The 18,647-nt window shown below is 41.6% G+C and overlaps 1 protein-coding gene across 4 annotated transcripts in view; it reads right to left on the bottom strand.

The window, feature by feature from the left end:
• LOC140196362 (NACHT, LRR and PYD domains-containing protein 1a) overlaps positions 1-18,647 on the bottom strand; it is a 75,774-nt gene that overhangs the window by 27,246 nt on the left and 29,881 nt on the right. For 2 of the 4 annotated variants that reach the window (XM_072255432.1, XM_072255433.1), the window contains exons 6-8: positions 17,596-17,637; positions 2,481-2,525; positions 138-181 (exon numbers count right to left, since the gene is read on the bottom strand). In XM_072255432.1, coding sequence (XP_072111533.1) covers positions 138-181; positions 2,481-2,525; positions 17,596-17,637 — 131 coding nt within the window. Of the gene's footprint in view, positions 1-137; positions 182-280; positions 412-503; positions 521-2,480; positions 2,526-17,595; positions 17,638-18,647 lie in introns of those variants that run through there. The other 2 variants (XM_072255435.1, XM_072255434.1) reach the window with 2 other exon arrangements.

Below are 18,647 nucleotides of genomic sequence, written 5' to 3'. Positions count from 1 at the left end.
AAACAATTATTATTAGAATTAGTTACAACACATCAGAGAGGTACTAATTCATATTACAATTTTACTTTTGCCTTATTGGTTCTTGTCTTTTAAAGATATTGTATATTAGAATTTATAAAAATAAATAAGTTTCTCACCATTTGACTGTCACAACTTGGACATGATGGCTTGATATATAATTCTATGAGAAAAAAGATTTAGTCTTTAACAATAATTGTTTCTAAAGATTTGACATTAGAATATATAATGACATTTAGTTTTAACTGTTACTTCACATTACCATGGTCATGATCTCCAGCAGAAATGCACTGGTCCACATAACTTCCCCTTGTAAACCGATCTGCTCGTCACTTTGACAGACCTAATTTTAATCTGAGTGTGTCTAGGGTATTAAATCTTAAACCAAACAGAAAGATATTCATAATTCAAAATTGTTTTACAAAGAACACCATCTCTGAGTGGATCTGTTTGGCACACTCACAGATGTAGATAAATCGGCTAACCTTGTCAAATGTGCATGGCCTGGCATTCTTGACATAATTCGCTTGAGATGCCACAAGCATTGCAGTCTTGTAGACAGGAAGCAACAGGCACTGAAGGCAGCTGAGCAGAGTAGCTTCCTTGCTAGGAGATAGGAGCACGGTGGAAAAGCTACAGGGCATGGTCCATATGGTATTAAATCCTGTTGATAATAGTCATCTCTTTAACACATCTTCTAAATGGGTTGTGTGTAACTTAAACTATCAATTCCACACCCTTTCCTCTTCATTGTATTCTTTTGCAGCTTTTTCCTCCCTTGACTGCTCTATGACAACAGAGCGTTAAAAAGATGCTATTTTTGAACTGGAGGTATCTAGCAAGCTAGTCTGGAAAGGAACTAAAACAGAAAATAGAGATCTTACAAAATAGCATATCCCTGGGGATCGCAGGATAAATTTTTCAGGGAACACCTTTGAATGGAAGGTTATACCAGTGAAACTTGAAATTAATTTACCCTTCTGATGTACATCAGATATGGCAACACTTCCGTGGTTATGCTCAGATTATTGCTTCTTCAAATAAATTACTATTAGACTATTATCTTAGCCACCTGCAAGCTGGTGGAAGGCAAATGCAATGTTAGCATTCACTTTGAGAGGACTAGAACATGAAAGCAAATAACTAATGCTACGGCTTTATAAGGTGTTGGTCAGACCATATTTGGAGTTTTATGAGCAGTTTTGAGCCCTATATCTAAGAAAGGATGTGCTGGCATTAGTGAAGGTCCAGTGGAGGGTTATGAGGATGATCACAAAGATGAAAGGGTTAACATATGAGGAGCATTTGATGGCTTTTGTTCTATATTCACTGGCGTTTAGAAGGATCAAGGGGATCACCTTGGAACTTAACAAATATTGAAAGTCTTGGATGGAATGAACATGGACAGGATGTTTTTATTAGTGGGAGAATCTAGAGCCAGAGGGTACAGCCTCTGAATAAAAAGACATTCCTTTAGAACAGAGCTGAGAAGGAATCTCTTTAGCCAGAGGGTGGTGAATCTGTGGAATTTAATGCCACAGATGTTTGTAGAGGCCAAATCATGAGGTATATTTAAATCAAAGGTTGATTGGTTCTTGATTTGTAAGAATGTTGAAGATTACATGGAGAAGACAGGAGAATGTGGTTGAGAGGGATAATAAATCAGCCATGATCGAATGCTGGAACAGAGCTAATGGGACATACAGCCTAATTCTGCTCATCTGTCTTATGTTAAGTTCTTACCGAACCCAGCAAAGTACCCTCTCAAATTCAAAGCCCTTGTGCATTTTTATTAAGTTTGCAGTTGTGGTTATGAATTAAGATTTGGACTTGAATTTAACACATGGTACAAGGTACACATGATAAAAATATATACAGTTAACAAAAGGGAAAGGACATACTTTATCACCTTTCCAGGTAGTTTTCCCCAACAGCTGTAGTCTTAGCTATTTCTCCTGAAGGCACTTACAGCCAATAAAATTGAAAATACTTCTTGATAATTATACCTGATTATTGTGAAAGCAAATATTATGTTTTAATCAATGTTTACTTTGTCCCTGTAGATAATCACCGAAACTCATTCTCAATAAAAATCAACATTTAGGATAAGGGATGGGAAAATACGTGGAACGAGACCTAATTATTAAGAAGAAATAAAACAGCTGTTACTATCCAAAGACATGGAGAAAAATTGGATGGAAAGTAACTTAAGTCTTTCACTTGATATTATGAAGTGTTGGAGAATCAACTATGAGAGCCTAGCCATTACTTTCAAAATCTGCATTCTCCCTTTTAGTGAAATAAATTATGTGAAAATAAATGTATGTGTGCTGAATATAAAACAGAAAATAGATCTGCTTGCGATGTAACAGTCCTAGCACTAATCATCAGCAATAACAGTTTTCCAAAGAGAGTTTTATGAACATTCAGGCCTTGTAAATTAATCATTAAATTAAATTGACCTGGGTCTGACTTTACAGTTGTTGTATCTTCAGTGCTGCAGTCCCCTGTAAAATAGAATAAAATAATTAATACAGCGGTGTTCCCATGAAGAAAATAAGATCAAAGCTTTGAACACCATAGGTTCCCACTCTGGTCTCTAAAGTTATGTCTTCATTTCTGGGCAAGAATTTTGTCTTTCCTTTGTACTGTTTCTCTAGACCCAAACCTGCCCCAGTAAGATCATCAGCAGTTCTGTGCCCTAAACTTATCCTGGCTCGAGGAAAACAAGCTCTGTTCAATGCTCATTCAGGCTCCTCGTGCCCATGATGACCTCCCGTCTTTGATGGGCTGGCTCCAGACTGCATGGCACCATCTGCCTTACAGCACAGGCCATGGCAGAGATCCCAATCATCCGAGTGGCAGCAGAGGTTAGGACTCTAGGTTCCTGCATTGCCATGTACACATGGTATTTAAAGACAGCAGCTCATGTATCTTGAGTTACTCAGATCTCACAGGTCCTCAACGGTGTTGACTGTTAGCAGAGTACTGGAGGGAGGGCAGGGACTGGGTTTCAATGGAGGAAGGTCCACTCTGTTTCCTCAGCTTGCCAAAGCCTAACAGAGAAGCCCCGACCAATTTGAAGCTGAAAGTAAGACTCTCCTGGTTCTCCACCAGCTCTTGTGGAACATGAAGGAATTTTCCCCATGCCTTGGGCCATCACATGGATCAACTCTGACGGGCCATACACTTTCCAAATGTTTCAGAGTTCCAGAAAACCAAAAACAACCTATGCTGTGCCCTTTGAGTTTGGATGAAGGGTCTTTGACTTGAAACATTAGTCTCCTCGACCGAACACGCTGATTATCTCCAGGATTTTTTGTTTTAGTTTTAAATGCCCTCTGTGCTGGGGCCACCCGACTCCTCTGTATCAACACTGCTGTCTGGACTCATCCTCTGTGGACCTGAGGCTGTGCTTTCCCTTCTTCTCCTGTTGAACTGCAGTCCACCGAGGCCAACTGTTCCCACTCATGAAACACGCATCCTATGACAGCAGGGAGAATGCTTGTAGGGTACTGAAGTCGGTTCTTTCAATAAATATTGACATCTGCGTGTGTTTGAAACAAGTGCTGCTCTTGGATCCCATCAAACATGGTAAAACTAAAGAGCATGTTCAGGAAGTGCAAGAGAAACCCTGTTAACAATGCATAATACTCTCAACAGCATAGTAATAAAAACAGTTTAACAACATAACTATAAACCTTCTGCTTGATATGCTAGAACATGTCATGCCTATTTAAAGTAGGTAAATTCAGAGCTGAAGCCAAGAAAATCAAGAAGTTTCAAAATCAATCACTGTGTAAACTTACTTTATACAATCAACAATACCTTTAGTGGAAAAAAAATCAAGAATTTAAACTGAAAAGCAAGTAGGGAGTAGCCCTGTGATTTTCAAACCTTTGCACACAGAGTCCTCTGCAGCAATTCTACCCTTATATTCCATAAATTCCAAAAAAAAGTTAAAATTTGAGCATTCAACACAATCATTCCCTCCAGGCTTGACAAGAAGCTAATAGACTTCAGCCTTCACCCTGCCTTGTGCAGCTGGATCCTGGACTTCCTGTCAGATCGCTGGCAGGTGGTAAGAGTGGGCTCCCTCACCTCTGCCCCTCAACACAGGCGCCCCTCAGGGCTGTGTACTAAGCCCCCTCCTTTACTCCCTTTATACTCATGACTGTGTCACCACCCACAGCTCCAATCTGCTAATTAAATTTGCTGACGACACTACACTGATCTCAAATAATAATGAGGCAGCCTGTAGAAAACAGGTCATCACCCTGTCACAGTGGTGTCAAGAAAACAACCTCTCCCTCAATGTCGCAAGAACAAGGGAGCTGATTGTGGACTACAGGAGGAATGGAGACAAGCTAACCCCTATTGACATCAATGGATCTGGGGTCGAGGGGGCGAACGGCTTTAAGTTCCTCAGTATAAACATCACCGAGGATCTCACATGGTCTGTACATACCAGCTGTGTAGTGAAAAATGCACAACAGCACCTCTTTCACCTCAGACGGTTGAAGCAGTTTGGTATGGCCCCCCAAATCCTTTCTATAGGGGCACAATTGGGAGCATCCTGACTGGCTGCATCACTGCCTGGTATGGGAGCTGTACTTCCTTCAATCACAGGACTCCGCAGAGAGTGGTGCGGACAGCCCAGCACATCTATAGATGTGAACTTATCATGATTCAGGACATTTACAAAGACAGGTATGTAAAGAGGGCCCGAAGGATCATTGGGGACCTGAGTCACCCCAACCACAAACTATTCCAGCTGCTACCATCCAGGAAACGGTACCGCAGCATCAAAGCCAGGACCAACAGGCTCTGGGACAGCTTCTTCCACCAGACCATCAGACTGATTAACTCATTCTGATACAACTGTATTTCTATGTTATATTTACGATCCTTTTGTACATAGTATTTATTATAAGTTACTATCTGTTGCACATTGCACATTTAGATGGAGACATAATGTAAAGATTTTCACTCCTCATGTATATGAAGGATGTAAGTAATAAAGTCAATTCAATTTAATTCAGGTCAGTATATTTAACTGATGTTTACCATCAGCCAAAGTACTTGGGGGTCGAATAAGTGAAAGTCAAAATAAAGCGCAGAAGCTGTGAATCTAGATTAATAAGAGAAAATGTTGTAAATACACATACAGCATGTCAGAAAAATAGAGTCCATATTTCAGGTTGGAGACCCTTTATCAGAACAGAAAAGGAGACAAGAATCTTGGAAGGGTAGCGGTTGTGGTCTTTGGTGGTGATTGAAACGGAAGTGCCATGGGGGATAAACTGCAAACTAGATCATCTGGTTATTGAATGAGAGCAGTTTAAGGGTGAGACCACAGACAAAAAAATGTGGACAAAAGAACGAAGGTTGCAAAAAAGCAAAGCAGAGTATGCCCAGCATGTGGGGCTGATCACGTCCTCCACTCCCAGACAGGATTGACAAAAAAGGAGAAAAATAAGCAGAGCCAACATCACAGATGGAAGACAGATACAGAGCTAAATATCAAGTTATTGAAAGTTGTACAATTGAATATTGAGTGCAGGAGGCTGCAATGTACCCAGACAGAATTGAGATGCCATACCATCGAGTCACAGCTTCACTTTAAGAAGCCGGTCCGAAGTGATGACATTATTACATAAAGATTTTAACACATCTTGTGTTTAGGTTTTGGATTTAATAAAATGTGTTACAGGTTTAATTGAACATAAAACACCTTACTTTGTTTTATTTGAGAAAACCTACAGTAATACCCTGGTTTAAGACCATGCTTTATTTTAATTTAATACAGTTCTGGTGTTGGGCCTTTTATTTTCGCAGATCTCCTTAAAATACAAATCAATATTTTTAAAAGTGTTCCTTTAATTACATTATACAGTACACTTAATTATATACAGTTTCACTTGAGTATTTAATTTTTGCTGTTGAATTGATTATAAGTTAAGCTTGTTGAACTAGCCAATACAATTTGTCTTGTGAACATTTTGGCCAATAAGATGTCCCGGGAAAAAAATGAGCAACGGATAGAAAAGGCAAGTAGATGGAGCTGAGTTTACGAACAGATCAGCCATGATCTTATTGAATGGTGGGGCAGGCTCGATGGGCCAGATGGCCTACTCTCCTGTTTCTTATGTTCTTATGTTCTAAAGCATGCACTGGGCTTTGCTGTGCGACTCAGGAGGCCACAGGCAAATACAATAGATCAGAGTGAGAGATGGATGGGCACACCAGTGAGCTCAGGGCCATGTCTGGTGCTCCACAAAATGAAGCCCAAATCTGCATTTAATTCTTCAGTGTATGGGAGACCATATTGTGAACACCAAATGCAGCATACAAGATTGGTATATTTGCAAGTTAATCACAGAGGAGCAGGTTTGGACATCACAAAGGGAATGATCCCTTCAAAATGCTGGATACTGAAAGGGGAGGAGAGAGAATTCTCGTTAAGGGTGGTAGAAGTTGCACAGAACGGTCTGCTGAACGTAGAGGGTTGGTGTGATAGAAAGTAAACATTTCAAAGAAAAATCTCATCATTAGAACAAATGCCTTCTTTATTTCTGAACTGCAGCTTCACTTCTACTATTATTAACAAAGCTGTGGACCATATTTCATCCATTTGCCAAGACAATACCCTCAACCCCTTTCTTCCAAAACAGAAGAGTTCTTCTGGTTCTTGGCTTCCATCCCATTAGCTTTCACATTCAACAAATCATTCTTTGGAATTTCCACCAATTTCATTGAGAAGTTCTTCTTTCCTCCTCTTTTTCATTTCATAGAGGCCATTCATTTCCAGGTCAACTCTTCCATTTCCAAACACAGCACCTCTGTTCTCAGAGAACCTTGTCAAGCACAGGGACATAGAACAGTACTGCACATGAACAACCCCTTAGGCTCACCATGCCTGTACCAATCATGATGCTAGTTTAACTAATCCTAGAAACATTTTGTTATATCAGCTGCTAACATCTCTCTTGGCAAGGTGCAACAGCCACCTACCACTCTCTGTGTAAAAAAAAGACTACCTTACACATCTTCAAACATGTCCCTTCTTATTTTAAAGCTATGCCCTTCAGTATTTGACATTGCTACCTTGACCCCGTACCCTATCTGTTCGTCTTCTAAATTTTACATTCTTTTATCAGCTTGCCTCTCAACTTCCGATGTGCCAGAGAAAACAGTCCAAGTTCACCCACTCTCTCCTTGTAGCTAATACAACATCCCAGTGAACCCCTTCTGCATCCTCTCCAAAGCCTTCACAACCTTTTCTACAGTGCTGTAATAGAACCACACACAATACTCCTATTTCTGGAACCTCATCTATGGCTAAAGATCTCCCTAAAAGCCCTAGCAATTCCCTCACTATCCTGGAAAAGACTCCAAAGGGTTCTGGGGACCCAATGCCTTCACTGTGCTTCAAGACACCCGTGCCTCCTCCTCCTTGATGACGACGACATGCTCTAGAACATTAGGAAACCTCAATAATCTCATCACTGTTGTGTTTTACAATTCCAGAAATTAATGGAAAGAAAAACACAGGAGCCTAAGGCAATTTTCCACTTACTTTCTCTTCAGTGAGGTGTGCACATATGATGTGGTGGCATAATGACGTATGCTATTCACATCCATCTTACGTATAACCCATAATGAATTATGCAAACAAAGAATGCTTAAGCAAATATATTTACAATATTACTCAAATATTGAATAGACTACACTCCTCCTTGTTTAGCTGTAAACTCCAACTTAATATAGAATGCATCTCAACATGGTGTTACTGTATAATGCAACTACTATATAGACATCCACAGCACAGAAAATTTTAAATTGTCCTATTCAGGCCTAATGATTTCATCGCTGTGGGTGATTTCTTCCTCCTGACAGGGGAGTCACTCTGATTGGCAGGTGACACTTGAGGCTGTGAAACAATCTCAGCTCTTGGGGCCTGCCCCATGGTGTTTGCAGGTGTTGACTCTGGGGCCGCAGGAAGTGGTTCTGTCAGCTCTAACTATTGACTCTGCTCTCCTCAACTGATTGATGTGTTGACTCCAGGTGACATCAGACACAATCTCCACTGTGTAAAAGAGTGATTCAGTTCTGACCTTAATCTTTCCAGATACCCACTTTTGATCACCTCTGTAATCCCTCACCAGGACTGCTTGTCCAGGAGTGAAACATTGAACTTCATTGTTAGAGGAGCCCTCAGTTTGTCTCAGCTGTTTGTCCTGCATACTCCTTCCGAGATTGGGTTTGAGAAGATCTAAGTGTGAGCACAAGAGACAACCCAGGAACAGCATAGCTGGTGAGTTGTTAGTTGTAGAATGTGTTACATTGCAGTTTACAAAAGAGGAAACTGGCAAATTTCTGATACTGTGTCAGTGCAGTGTGCTCTGCTGACATTGCTCACAGTGCATTCTTTAGACTCTGGACAAACCTTTCCACCAAGCCATTTGTAGCAGGGTGGTACGGTGCAGATGTAATATGTCTTATTCTATTCATTTTCAGGAATGACTGTAACTGTTCCAAAACAAACTGTGACACATTGTCAATGTCTAGGTTTTCTGGAACACCCGTCCTTGTGAAGTCTTCTGAACACATCAACAGTGTGCAAGGCTGTTGTGGAAGCTATTGTGAACACTTTGTAGCTGTATCTATCATTGCCAAGAAATTCATGCCCATGAAAGGTCTGGCAAAATCCATATGAATACCCTGCCAGGGCAATGCAGACCATTCCCAGGGATGGAGTGGTGTTGCTCTTGGTGTCTTCTGGACGTGCTGCCATCCCAAACAGTGCATGGCAAGCTGCTTGACCCCAGGCCGCCAGACAAAGCTTCCAGGCAATGCTTTCATTTTGACCACATCTAGATGACTGGCATGTAGCCCCTCCTGCACTTTAGCTTTCAGCTGGGATGGTACAGCTCTCAATCCCCACATACAGCAAAACCCGTCAAGGGCAAGATCATCCTGACGCTGGTAAAAATGGGCCAACTGGAATTTCTGCTGCACATTCCAGCCGTTTTGTGTTGCCATGTAGATGTGAGACAGTGTGGGGTCTTTTCTGGTTTCCCTTTCGATCATCTCCATGTTATAGGGAGGCTTTTGATTTAATTAGGGAGAATAAATCAGGAGTGTCCTCTTTTGTAAATTTTTCAGCTATTCCCTTTTCCAAGGGTAAATCCAACAATCCCTCAGCATTTCCATGATTAGTTGTCCTCTTGAAATCAATCTTGTAATTGTGTCCACCAAGAAACAGAACCCATCTCTGCATTAGTGCTGATGTTGTTAGTGGAACACCCTTCTGTGGATTGGAAATGAACCCTACTGGCTGATGACAGTAATTAGGGTAAACTCTCTGCCATACAGGTACTGGATAAAATGTTTTACAACCTAAACTAGACCTTTCTGTCAATCTGTGTGCAATTTTTCTCTGCAGAGGTAAAGGAATATGATACAAAGGCTATGGGACGTTCACTCCACCATTCATAATATATGACAGAACTGTATCTATACCATACGGCAAGACGTCACAGACAAGATTCACAAAACAATCCAGACCTCAATGTGTGAGTAAAGTGTCTGATGTCACCATTTCTTCTGCTTCTTGCAAAGCCACCTCACACTAATTTGTCCATTGCCATTTCCAAGTAGTAGTAAAGAATTCAAGAGTTGAAGCTCAGTAGCCGGATTTGGCAGGAACCTGTTACAGTAATTAACAAATCCTGACAAGGACTGTAACTGTGACACATCCTTTGGCCCTGGGATACTCACCACTGCTTGAATTTTCTCAGCACATTTGTGTAATCATGGTGTATCAGTGATGTGACCATAGAAGGTGATGTTTGGTTTAAAGAATTCACATTTGCTGCATCATATTCTGAGCCCATAATCTTCTAATTTTTTTAACATTCTTGAGAGTTTAGAGATGTTCCTTGTCATCCTTACTTTATACTTTATTGTCGCCAAACAATTGATACTAGAACGTACAATCATCACAGCGATATTTGATTCTGCACTTCCCGCTCCCTGGATTACAAATCGATAGTAAATATTAAAAATTTAAATTATAAATCATAAATAGAAAATAGAAAAATGGAAAGTAAGGTGGTGCAAAAAAACCGAGATGCAGGTCTGGATATTTGGAGTATATACCAGTAACAATGATATCATCCAGATAACAGTGAGTGCCCAGATAAACTTGCAGCACCTGGTCCATACTTTCTGCCAGAGTGCAGGTGCAGACGCAACTCCAAAAATAAGCCTATTATAGTGAAAAGGTCCTTTCTGAGTACTTATGTTGAGAAACACATTAGACTCTTCTTGCATCTCCAGCTTAATTTCTACCTTTGAAGTCTCTCTTTCTCCTTTTCAGGGTGAATGGGGTTCTGTTGGAGACTGTGACTTTGAGCTGCACTCTGACTTCAGTTCTTTGCATTGGTACAACCTGCTCCTGAAAGCTCACGACAAGCCGCTATTCAAAATCCCAAGGACGTGGCCAAGAAGACAAGTGTGCCTTCAGGATTCTCAGGCTTCACAGTTCTGGGGATGAGTCGTTTCTAAGCTGGTGCCACTGACTGAAGTGTTGCAGGAGAAAACAGAAAATCGGGAACGGTGTCAGGGGCTCTGTACTTGGTGAATTGCACGTGCCACACTCTCATTGGTGGTGAAGAGTTGGTTGCCAATTCTCGAGTCGGAGAACTCAGAAAAAAGCAATGTGACATCCTTTATCATCATAAATCAGCAAGTTATTTCATTATGTCTCCCCCCTCACTGTGAAAAGGGATACTTCTCTGTCCCTTTATTGGGGAGGGGGGGGGAGAGAGAGGAGAGAGGGAGGGGGAGAGCGCGAGCGTGCATGCCTATGGTATGTCAAATTGTTGGGTGAATGATTTGTTTTGGTGTACAGCAGATCACAGTCTCCCTTGGGGCTTTGCTATTGCTTACTCGGTGGGTGGAGGATGCTGATGTTTTTTTTACCAAAGTAAGTGGGAGTAAGTTGGGGGAGGGGAGGGTTGTTGCTTTCCTGATGCTTGTACATGGCAGGGGGGAGTGGGGGCTCTGTGGTTTTAACGTTTTTTACTGTCATTCATTCTTTAGGGTGCTCTTCTGTTTTTGTAGATGTCTGCAAAGAACAAGAATTTCAGGATGTATATTGTATACGTTCCCTGATATTAAATGGAAATATTGATCTAATGTAGACAGCCCTCAGCTAAGTCCACTTTGCTGAAGTGTTTCCCCTCAAAAGGGCTTGCAAAGATATCCTCTATCCTGGACAGAGGGTACTGATCTACATTCAGTACTAAGTTGACGATGACCTTAAAATCACCAGATCCTGACAGACCCATCCTCCTTGGCCACGGGAACCACTGGCATTGCCCATAGGCTCCATTCAACATTGGAAAGAATTCCTTCTGCCTCCATGCGATCTAGCTCACTGGTTACTTAGCACTGATAAAGGAACCAGATGGGCTTTGTAAAACTTGGGCGTGGTGTTTTCAGTTTAGCACTATTTTACCCTTGATATGTTTAATTTTTCCAATGCCATCTTTGAACACTGCTGTGGCATCATACAGTACCTTGTTTAATTCACTTTCAGTTGACTCTATTGTAGCAGATGTGGCATGCAAATGGTGGATGGAACTCCAACCAAGTTGTAGTTGTCTCAGCCAATCACAGCCCCACAATGCTCTCCCTCCTGCCACATACAAGCCCAATGTGGCTGGTTGGTTGTCGCATTTCACTGTTACGACTGTTATTCCCATAGGAGTTATCTTTCCTCCAGTATAATTTCTTAGTTGGATAGCTGCAGGCTTCTGTCCAGTATCTTTGAAATGCGTTCAAACTCATTTTGCGGAATGACTGAAACAGCTGAGCCAGTGTGCAATTGCATTTTAATTAATTTGCTGTTCACTTCCAATGTAAGCCATATTGATGATCACTTGACAGTTTTCACAAATAAATCTCAAGGCTACACAGTCCTGTGTCATTCTTATCATAATCAGACTTTTTATCAACAGCATGCACATTAGTGCTCTTTTTGAAAATGGAAATTGACTTTTTATCTTTTTATCTTCCATGTTTAGTCCATTTGGCAGCCTGATGTGCTCTTCGCGTGTGACCTCCTTTGCTGCATTTTCTGCAATTTTTGCCTTTAAACCTGCATTAGTCTGGTATATAGAGCCCTGACACGACAATAACGCAATATGTTCAGTCAGGCAGGTTTCTGTTTAGGTGTTACAATATTGCTGATGCTCACTTTCATTCCATACTGCAACTCAATTGCATTTCTGACTGTTTCCATTAATGAAGTGATTTCAACTGCTCTTTTAAATGTGAGTTGTACTTTAGTTATGAGCCATTTTGAATGCTTTCTTAGAACATTCCACTAACTAAATGATCCCTCAGTGCAACATTAAGTCCATCACTGAACTAACAATGCTTGGACAGCTTCTTCAATTCAACCACGTAAACCTAAATGGAATCCCTTTCTCTTTGATGCTGCTTATGAAACCTAAAGCATCCTGCAATCAAGAATGGTTTTGGTTTTAAGTGTTCCTGCAATATGTTCATGATATCAACAAAGTTCATTTCAGCTGGTTTTGTTGCAGCAGTTAAACTGCTAAGCAAACTATGCTTTTCCACAGACTGTACTCAGTAACACTGGCACTCTTTTCTCATTTTTTTTCATTTGTTTAAAAATACTGCTCAATTCATTCAGTGTACATCATCCTGTTATCTGTTGTGCAACTGAATGAGTCTATCTTTCCAACGTAGCCAGCCATTTCAGCCTTTTTAAAAAATTGATTTATCATCACCTGCTATTCAGTTTATGAACTCATGAATTTCACACCTTCTCCGCCTTTTTTTAGCTTGACCATCTCTCTCCTCCTCCAAAGAAAAAAAAACATCGGCACTTCAACAATTAGGTAGTTGTCTCGGGTTATTTTAAAGACCCTCCTCACACTCTTATGCTTTGTAACTCCAGAAATGAATCAAAAGAAAAACACAGGAACCAGCATACTTGTCTTCTTACTTTATCTTTCATAAGGCACTCACATATGACATGGTGGCATAATGACGTGAATGCCATTCACGTACTTTTACGTGTAACCCATAATGAATTATGTAAACAAACAAAAATGCATAATCAAAGTTCAAAGCAAATTTTATTATCTAAGTCCATATATGTCAGTTTCCTGTGGGCATACTATTCAAACCTATAGAATAGTAACTATTACAGGATCAATGAGAGACCAACCAGAGTGCAGAAGACAAACTGTGCAAATGCAAATATAAATAAATAGCAATAAATAATGAGAACATGAGATAAAGAGTCCTTAAAGTGAGATCATTGGTTTTAGTAACATCTCAATGGATGGGTTAGTGAGTCTAGTTACACATTTTTGTTCAAGAGCTTGATGGGTGAGGGGTAGTAACTGATCTTGAACCTTATGGTATAAGTCCTGAGGCTCTTGTACCTTCTACCTGATGACAGCAGGAGAAAAGAACATGGCCTGGGTGATGAGGATCTCTGATGATCAATACTACTTTCCTGCAGCAGCATTTCATGTAGATGTGCTCAATGGTTGAGAGGGCTTTACCTGTGATATACTGGTGGAGCTTACTGATTAGATTTGAGGGGATGATGCTATTGAATGCTGAGCTGTAGTCGATAAATAACATCCTGATATATGCAACTTTGCTGTCCAGATGTTGCAGGATTGAGTGAATCCACTAACTTGTAGGATTTTCCATTCAAGAACATTGGTGATTCCATACCAGGCCATGATGCAGTCCAGTCAATAAATGCTCCACTGCACATCCATAGAATTTTTTTCAAAGTTTTAGATGTCATGCTGAATCTCTACAAACTCCTAAGGAAGCAGAGGCACTGCTGTACTTTCTAAACAATTGCATTTACATGCTGGGTGAAGGACAGGTCCTCTGAAATAATAACACCCAGGAATTTAAAATCGCTAACCCTCTCCACCTCTGATGAGGACTGGCTCATGGACCTCTGGTTTTCCTCTCCTGAAGTCTACAATCAGTTCCTTGGTCTTGCGGATATTGAGCGAGAGGTTGTTATTATGACATCCCTCAGCCAAATTTTCAGCCTCCTTCTTGTATGCTGATTCATCACCACCTTTGATTCAGCCCCCAACAGTGGTGTTATCAGCAAACTTGAATATGGTAATGAAATTGTGCTTTGCCACACACTCGTAAAGTGAGTAGAGCAGGGGGCTAAGCACACAGCCTTGTGGTGAACTTGTGCTGATGGAGATGTTGTTGCCAACCAAAACTGACTGGGATCTGTTTACAAGTGAGGAAATCAAGGATCCAATTGCACAAGGAGGTAGTGAGGTCAAGGTCTTGGAGCTTATTGATTAGTTTTGAAGGGATGATGCTATTGAATGCTGAGCTGCAGTCAATAAATAACATCCTGATGTATGCAACTTTGCTGTCCAGATGTTGCAGGATTGAGTGAAGAGTCAATGCAATGGCATCTGCTGTGGACATGTTGCTCCAAGTTCCTGCCTGATAGCTTCATATTTCGCCTTACTCCAATTAAATGCTTTTCTAACTCGTCTGCTCCTATCCCTCTCCAATGCTATCATAAAAGAGATAGAATTGTGATATCTATCTCCAAAATGCTCTCCCACTGAGAGATCTGACAGCTGACCAGGTTCATTTCCCAATGCCAGATCAAGTACAGCCTCTCTTCTTGTAGGCTTATCTACATATTGTGTCAGAAAACCTTCCTAAACCCACATAACAAACTCCACTCAATCTAAACCCCTTGCTCTAAGGAGATGCCAATCAATACTGGGGAAATTAAAACCTCCCATCACAACGACCCTGTTATTATTGCATCGTTCCAGAATTTGTCTCCCTATCTGCTCCTTGATATCCCTGTTACTACTGGGTGGTCTATAGAAAACACCCAGTAGAGTTATTGACCCCTTCCTGTTTCTAACTTCCATCCACAGAGACTCAGTAGACAATCCCTCCATGACTTCCTCCTTTTCTGCAGCCATGATACTATCTCTGATTACCAATGCCACACCCCCATCTCTTTTGCCTGCCTCCCTGTCCTTTCTGAAACACCTAAAGCCTGGCACTGTAAGTAGCTATTCCTGCCCCTGAGCCATCCAAGTCTCTGTAATGGCCACAACATCATAGCTCCAAGTACTGATCCACACTCTAAGCTCATCCACTTTGTTCATGATACTTGTCCTTTCACCTCTTCCATACCCTCTATCCAGAAACCCCAAATGGTCTTCCCAGTTGAACAATAAGTCAACCCTACTTCTTCCAATCTTGGGTCCTGCATTTGGCGTTCACGATGTGGTCTTCTCTTCGTTGATGAAATGAAATGCACACTGGGTCATTTCCTTGTAGGACATCTGTGTTAAATCGACATGGATAACCCAGAGCTTCCTATCCTCATCTCAATCCCACTGTCTGGGTAGCCTCCAACCTGATGGCATGAACATCGGCTTCTCTAACTACCACTAATGCCCCACCTCCCCCTCGTACCCCATCCGTTATTTATTTTTATACACACATTCTTTCTCTCACTCTCCTTTTTCTCCCTCTGTCCCTCTGACTATAACCTTTGCCCATCCTCTGGTTCTCCCCCCCCTTGTCTTTCTCCCCGGACCTCCTGTCCCATGATCCTGTCATATCCCCTTTGCCAATCACCTGCCCAGCTCTTGGCTCCATCCCTCCCCCTCCTGTCTTCTCCTATCATTTTGGATCTCCCCCTCCCCCTCACACTTTCAAATCTCTTACTAACTCTTCTTTCAGTTAGTCCTGATGAAGGGTTTCGGCCCGAAACATCGACTGTACCTCTTCCTACAGATGCTGCCTGGCCTGCTGCGTTCACCAGCAACTTTGATGTGTGTTACTTGAATTTCCAGCATCTGCAGAATTCCTGTTGTTTGCGTTTTCAATCCCACTGTGGCTGATTTGCCTGTGCCCTCCTGAATGCCACAGCAAGACACAAAGAAAGCACAAGGACCACACTCATATCTGTCAGGACACATTGCTGCCTTTTGGATTCAATATTGAATTCTGCAGCTTCAAGTTACTTAATTTCTCACGTCAGCTATCATCAGCTATCCATCTGTAATACAAGCCCAGCTTGATTCTTTCCAACCTTTTTTTTTTAAAATCACTCTGCAGGAATATAGGACATACTTAGCCTGTCCTGTCGGGCACATCCTCCTGCTCCGCATTTCACAACTACATTCTTTTGTCTGTGTTTTCACTCATTGGTCAGATAACATGGTTTACAGTTTATCTCCATGTCACCCTGGTTTCAGCTACCAGAAGAGACAGCAACCTCCGCCCTTCCTGTAGCTTTACGAACGTCTTTTGTTTCCTTTTGATCAATGGTCTCTGACTTGAAACTTTGATTCTATTTGCAGCTTTTGTTCTGGCTGTTAAGTAATTGTTGTAAACATTTTAAATGTAGGTAAATGGAAAAGAAGCAACACACACAAAATACTGGATAAACTCAGCAGGTCAAGCAGCATCTATAGAAATGAATAAGCAGTCGACGTTTCAGGGCAAGAACCTTCTTCAAGACTGGAAAGGAAGGGGGAAGATGTCACAATAAAAAGGTGGAGGGGCTGAGGAGGAAAGCTAGAAGGTGATAAATGAAGCCAGGTGGGTGGGAAAGATAAAGGGTTGGGAATCTGATAGGAGAGGAGAGTGGACTATATGAGAAAAGGAAGGAGGAGGGGACCCAGGTGGAGATGATGGGCAGATGAGAAGAGATAAGAGGCCAGAAAGGGGAGTAGAAGAGCAGAGGAGGAGGGAAAGATTTTTTTAACTGGAAGGAGAAACCAATATTCACGCCGTCAGGTTGAAAGGTACCCAAACAGAATACAAGGTGTTGTTCCTTCACCCTGAGGGTGGCCTCATCATGACACAAAATGTCAGAACGGGAATGCAAATTGGAATAAAACTGTTTGGCCACCGGTAATCCCGCTTTTGGCGGGTGGAGCAAAGGAGCTTGACGAAGCGCGCCCCCAATTTAAGACGGATCTCAGAGGAGGCGGCATCGGGAGCACTGGACAATACAGATGACCCCAGCAGATTCACAGGTGAAGTGCTGCCTCAACTGTTTGGGGCACTGAATGGAGATGGAGGAGGAGGTGTAGCACTTTGGCCCAGACAAGTGCCTGGAAGGAAATTAGAGGGCAGGGACGAATGAACAAGGGAATTGCGGTGGGAGTGATCCCTGTAGAAAGCAGAGTGGGGGCAGAGGGAAGTAACAATATGTTTGGTCGTAAGCTCCCTTTGGAGATGGCAGCAGTTGTGGGGAATGATATTTAGGATGTGGATGCTCATAGGGTGGTATGTAAGGATAAGAGGAACTCTCACTGTTGAGGTGGTGGAATGATGGGGTGAGTGCAGATGGGAACGGAAAAGAATCTTCAAATGCTGCAAATATTTACTAAAACATGGAATGTTGTGGTTTAATGCAACGTGTGTTTACAGATAATTTTATTTCTTATAAACTACCATTAAATTCCAGTCAGCAAAACATATAATTACCTGGATCTGCTTTTAACAAGTGAGGGACTTCCGTGCCTTGATCTGTGTAAAAACATTATCAGAAAGGCTAATTTTAGTAATATATTCATTAAAATATGTCAGCAACTAACTCCAGTAGATATTTTATTCTCCTGGATTTCAGCTTCTAACAAGTTCACTTAATGCAATATTGTTTCATGAGCCATAGTTAATTCCGTCTTTAATGTTTATGTTCCTTACACCAAGTCTTCTGTTTGTAATCTACTTTGTATATACATTTGTTTTTCAAACAGCAATAGTAACGCAAAGAGTAGCTAATTACTTAGAAAGTGATTACAATCTCAATATTAACCTGGAGATTGAATTGTGTGTGTTGGTAATCTCCATTTGCTATTATAATTCATTGGAAGATCACCAGATGTCTCCGGGACTCAACAATCAGAGCAACACACACAAAATGCTGGAGGAACTCAGCAGGTCAGGCAGCACCTATGGAGAGGAAAAAACGGGTAGTGTTTCAGACTTAGACCCTTCAACAGTACTGGAGAGAAAGAGGGCAGAAGTCAGAATAAAAGACTGGGGACAGGGAACGAGATGAGCTGGCAGATGATAGGTGAATCTGGATGAGGGGGAAGATGAATAGAAGGGGGAGTAGTGTGGGTAGCAGGTCTGATGTGAAAAGCTGGGAGGTGAACGTAGTTGCTGCCTGATCTGCTTAGTACCTCCATCATTTTGTGTGCTTTGGTCTGGATTTCCAGCATTTGCAGAATCCCTTGTATTTATTAACATTCACACAGCTTAAAAACACAAACATGAGGAATTCCGCAGATGCTGGAAATTCAAGCAACACACATCAAAGTTGCTGGTGAACACAGCAGGCCAGGCAGCATCTCTAGGAAGAGGTACGGTTGACGTTTCGGGCCGAGACCCTTCGTCAGGACTAACTGAAGGAAGAGCTAGTAAGAGATTTGAAAGTGAGAGGGGGAGGGGAGATCCAAAATGATAGGAGAAGACAGGAGGGGGAGGGATGGAGCCAAGAGCTGGACAGGTGATTGGCAAAAGGGATATGAGAG

Source organism: Mobula birostris, chromosome 4 (assembly GCF_030028105.1).
Source record: "Mobula birostris isolate sMobBir1 chromosome 4, sMobBir1.hap1, whole genome shotgun sequence".
NCBI lineage: Eukaryota > Metazoa > Chordata > Chondrichthyes > Myliobatiformes > Myliobatidae > Mobula > Mobula birostris.
The sequence above is the reverse complement of the archived record's forward strand: the minus strand, read 5'-3'. Positions and strand labels throughout refer to the sequence as shown.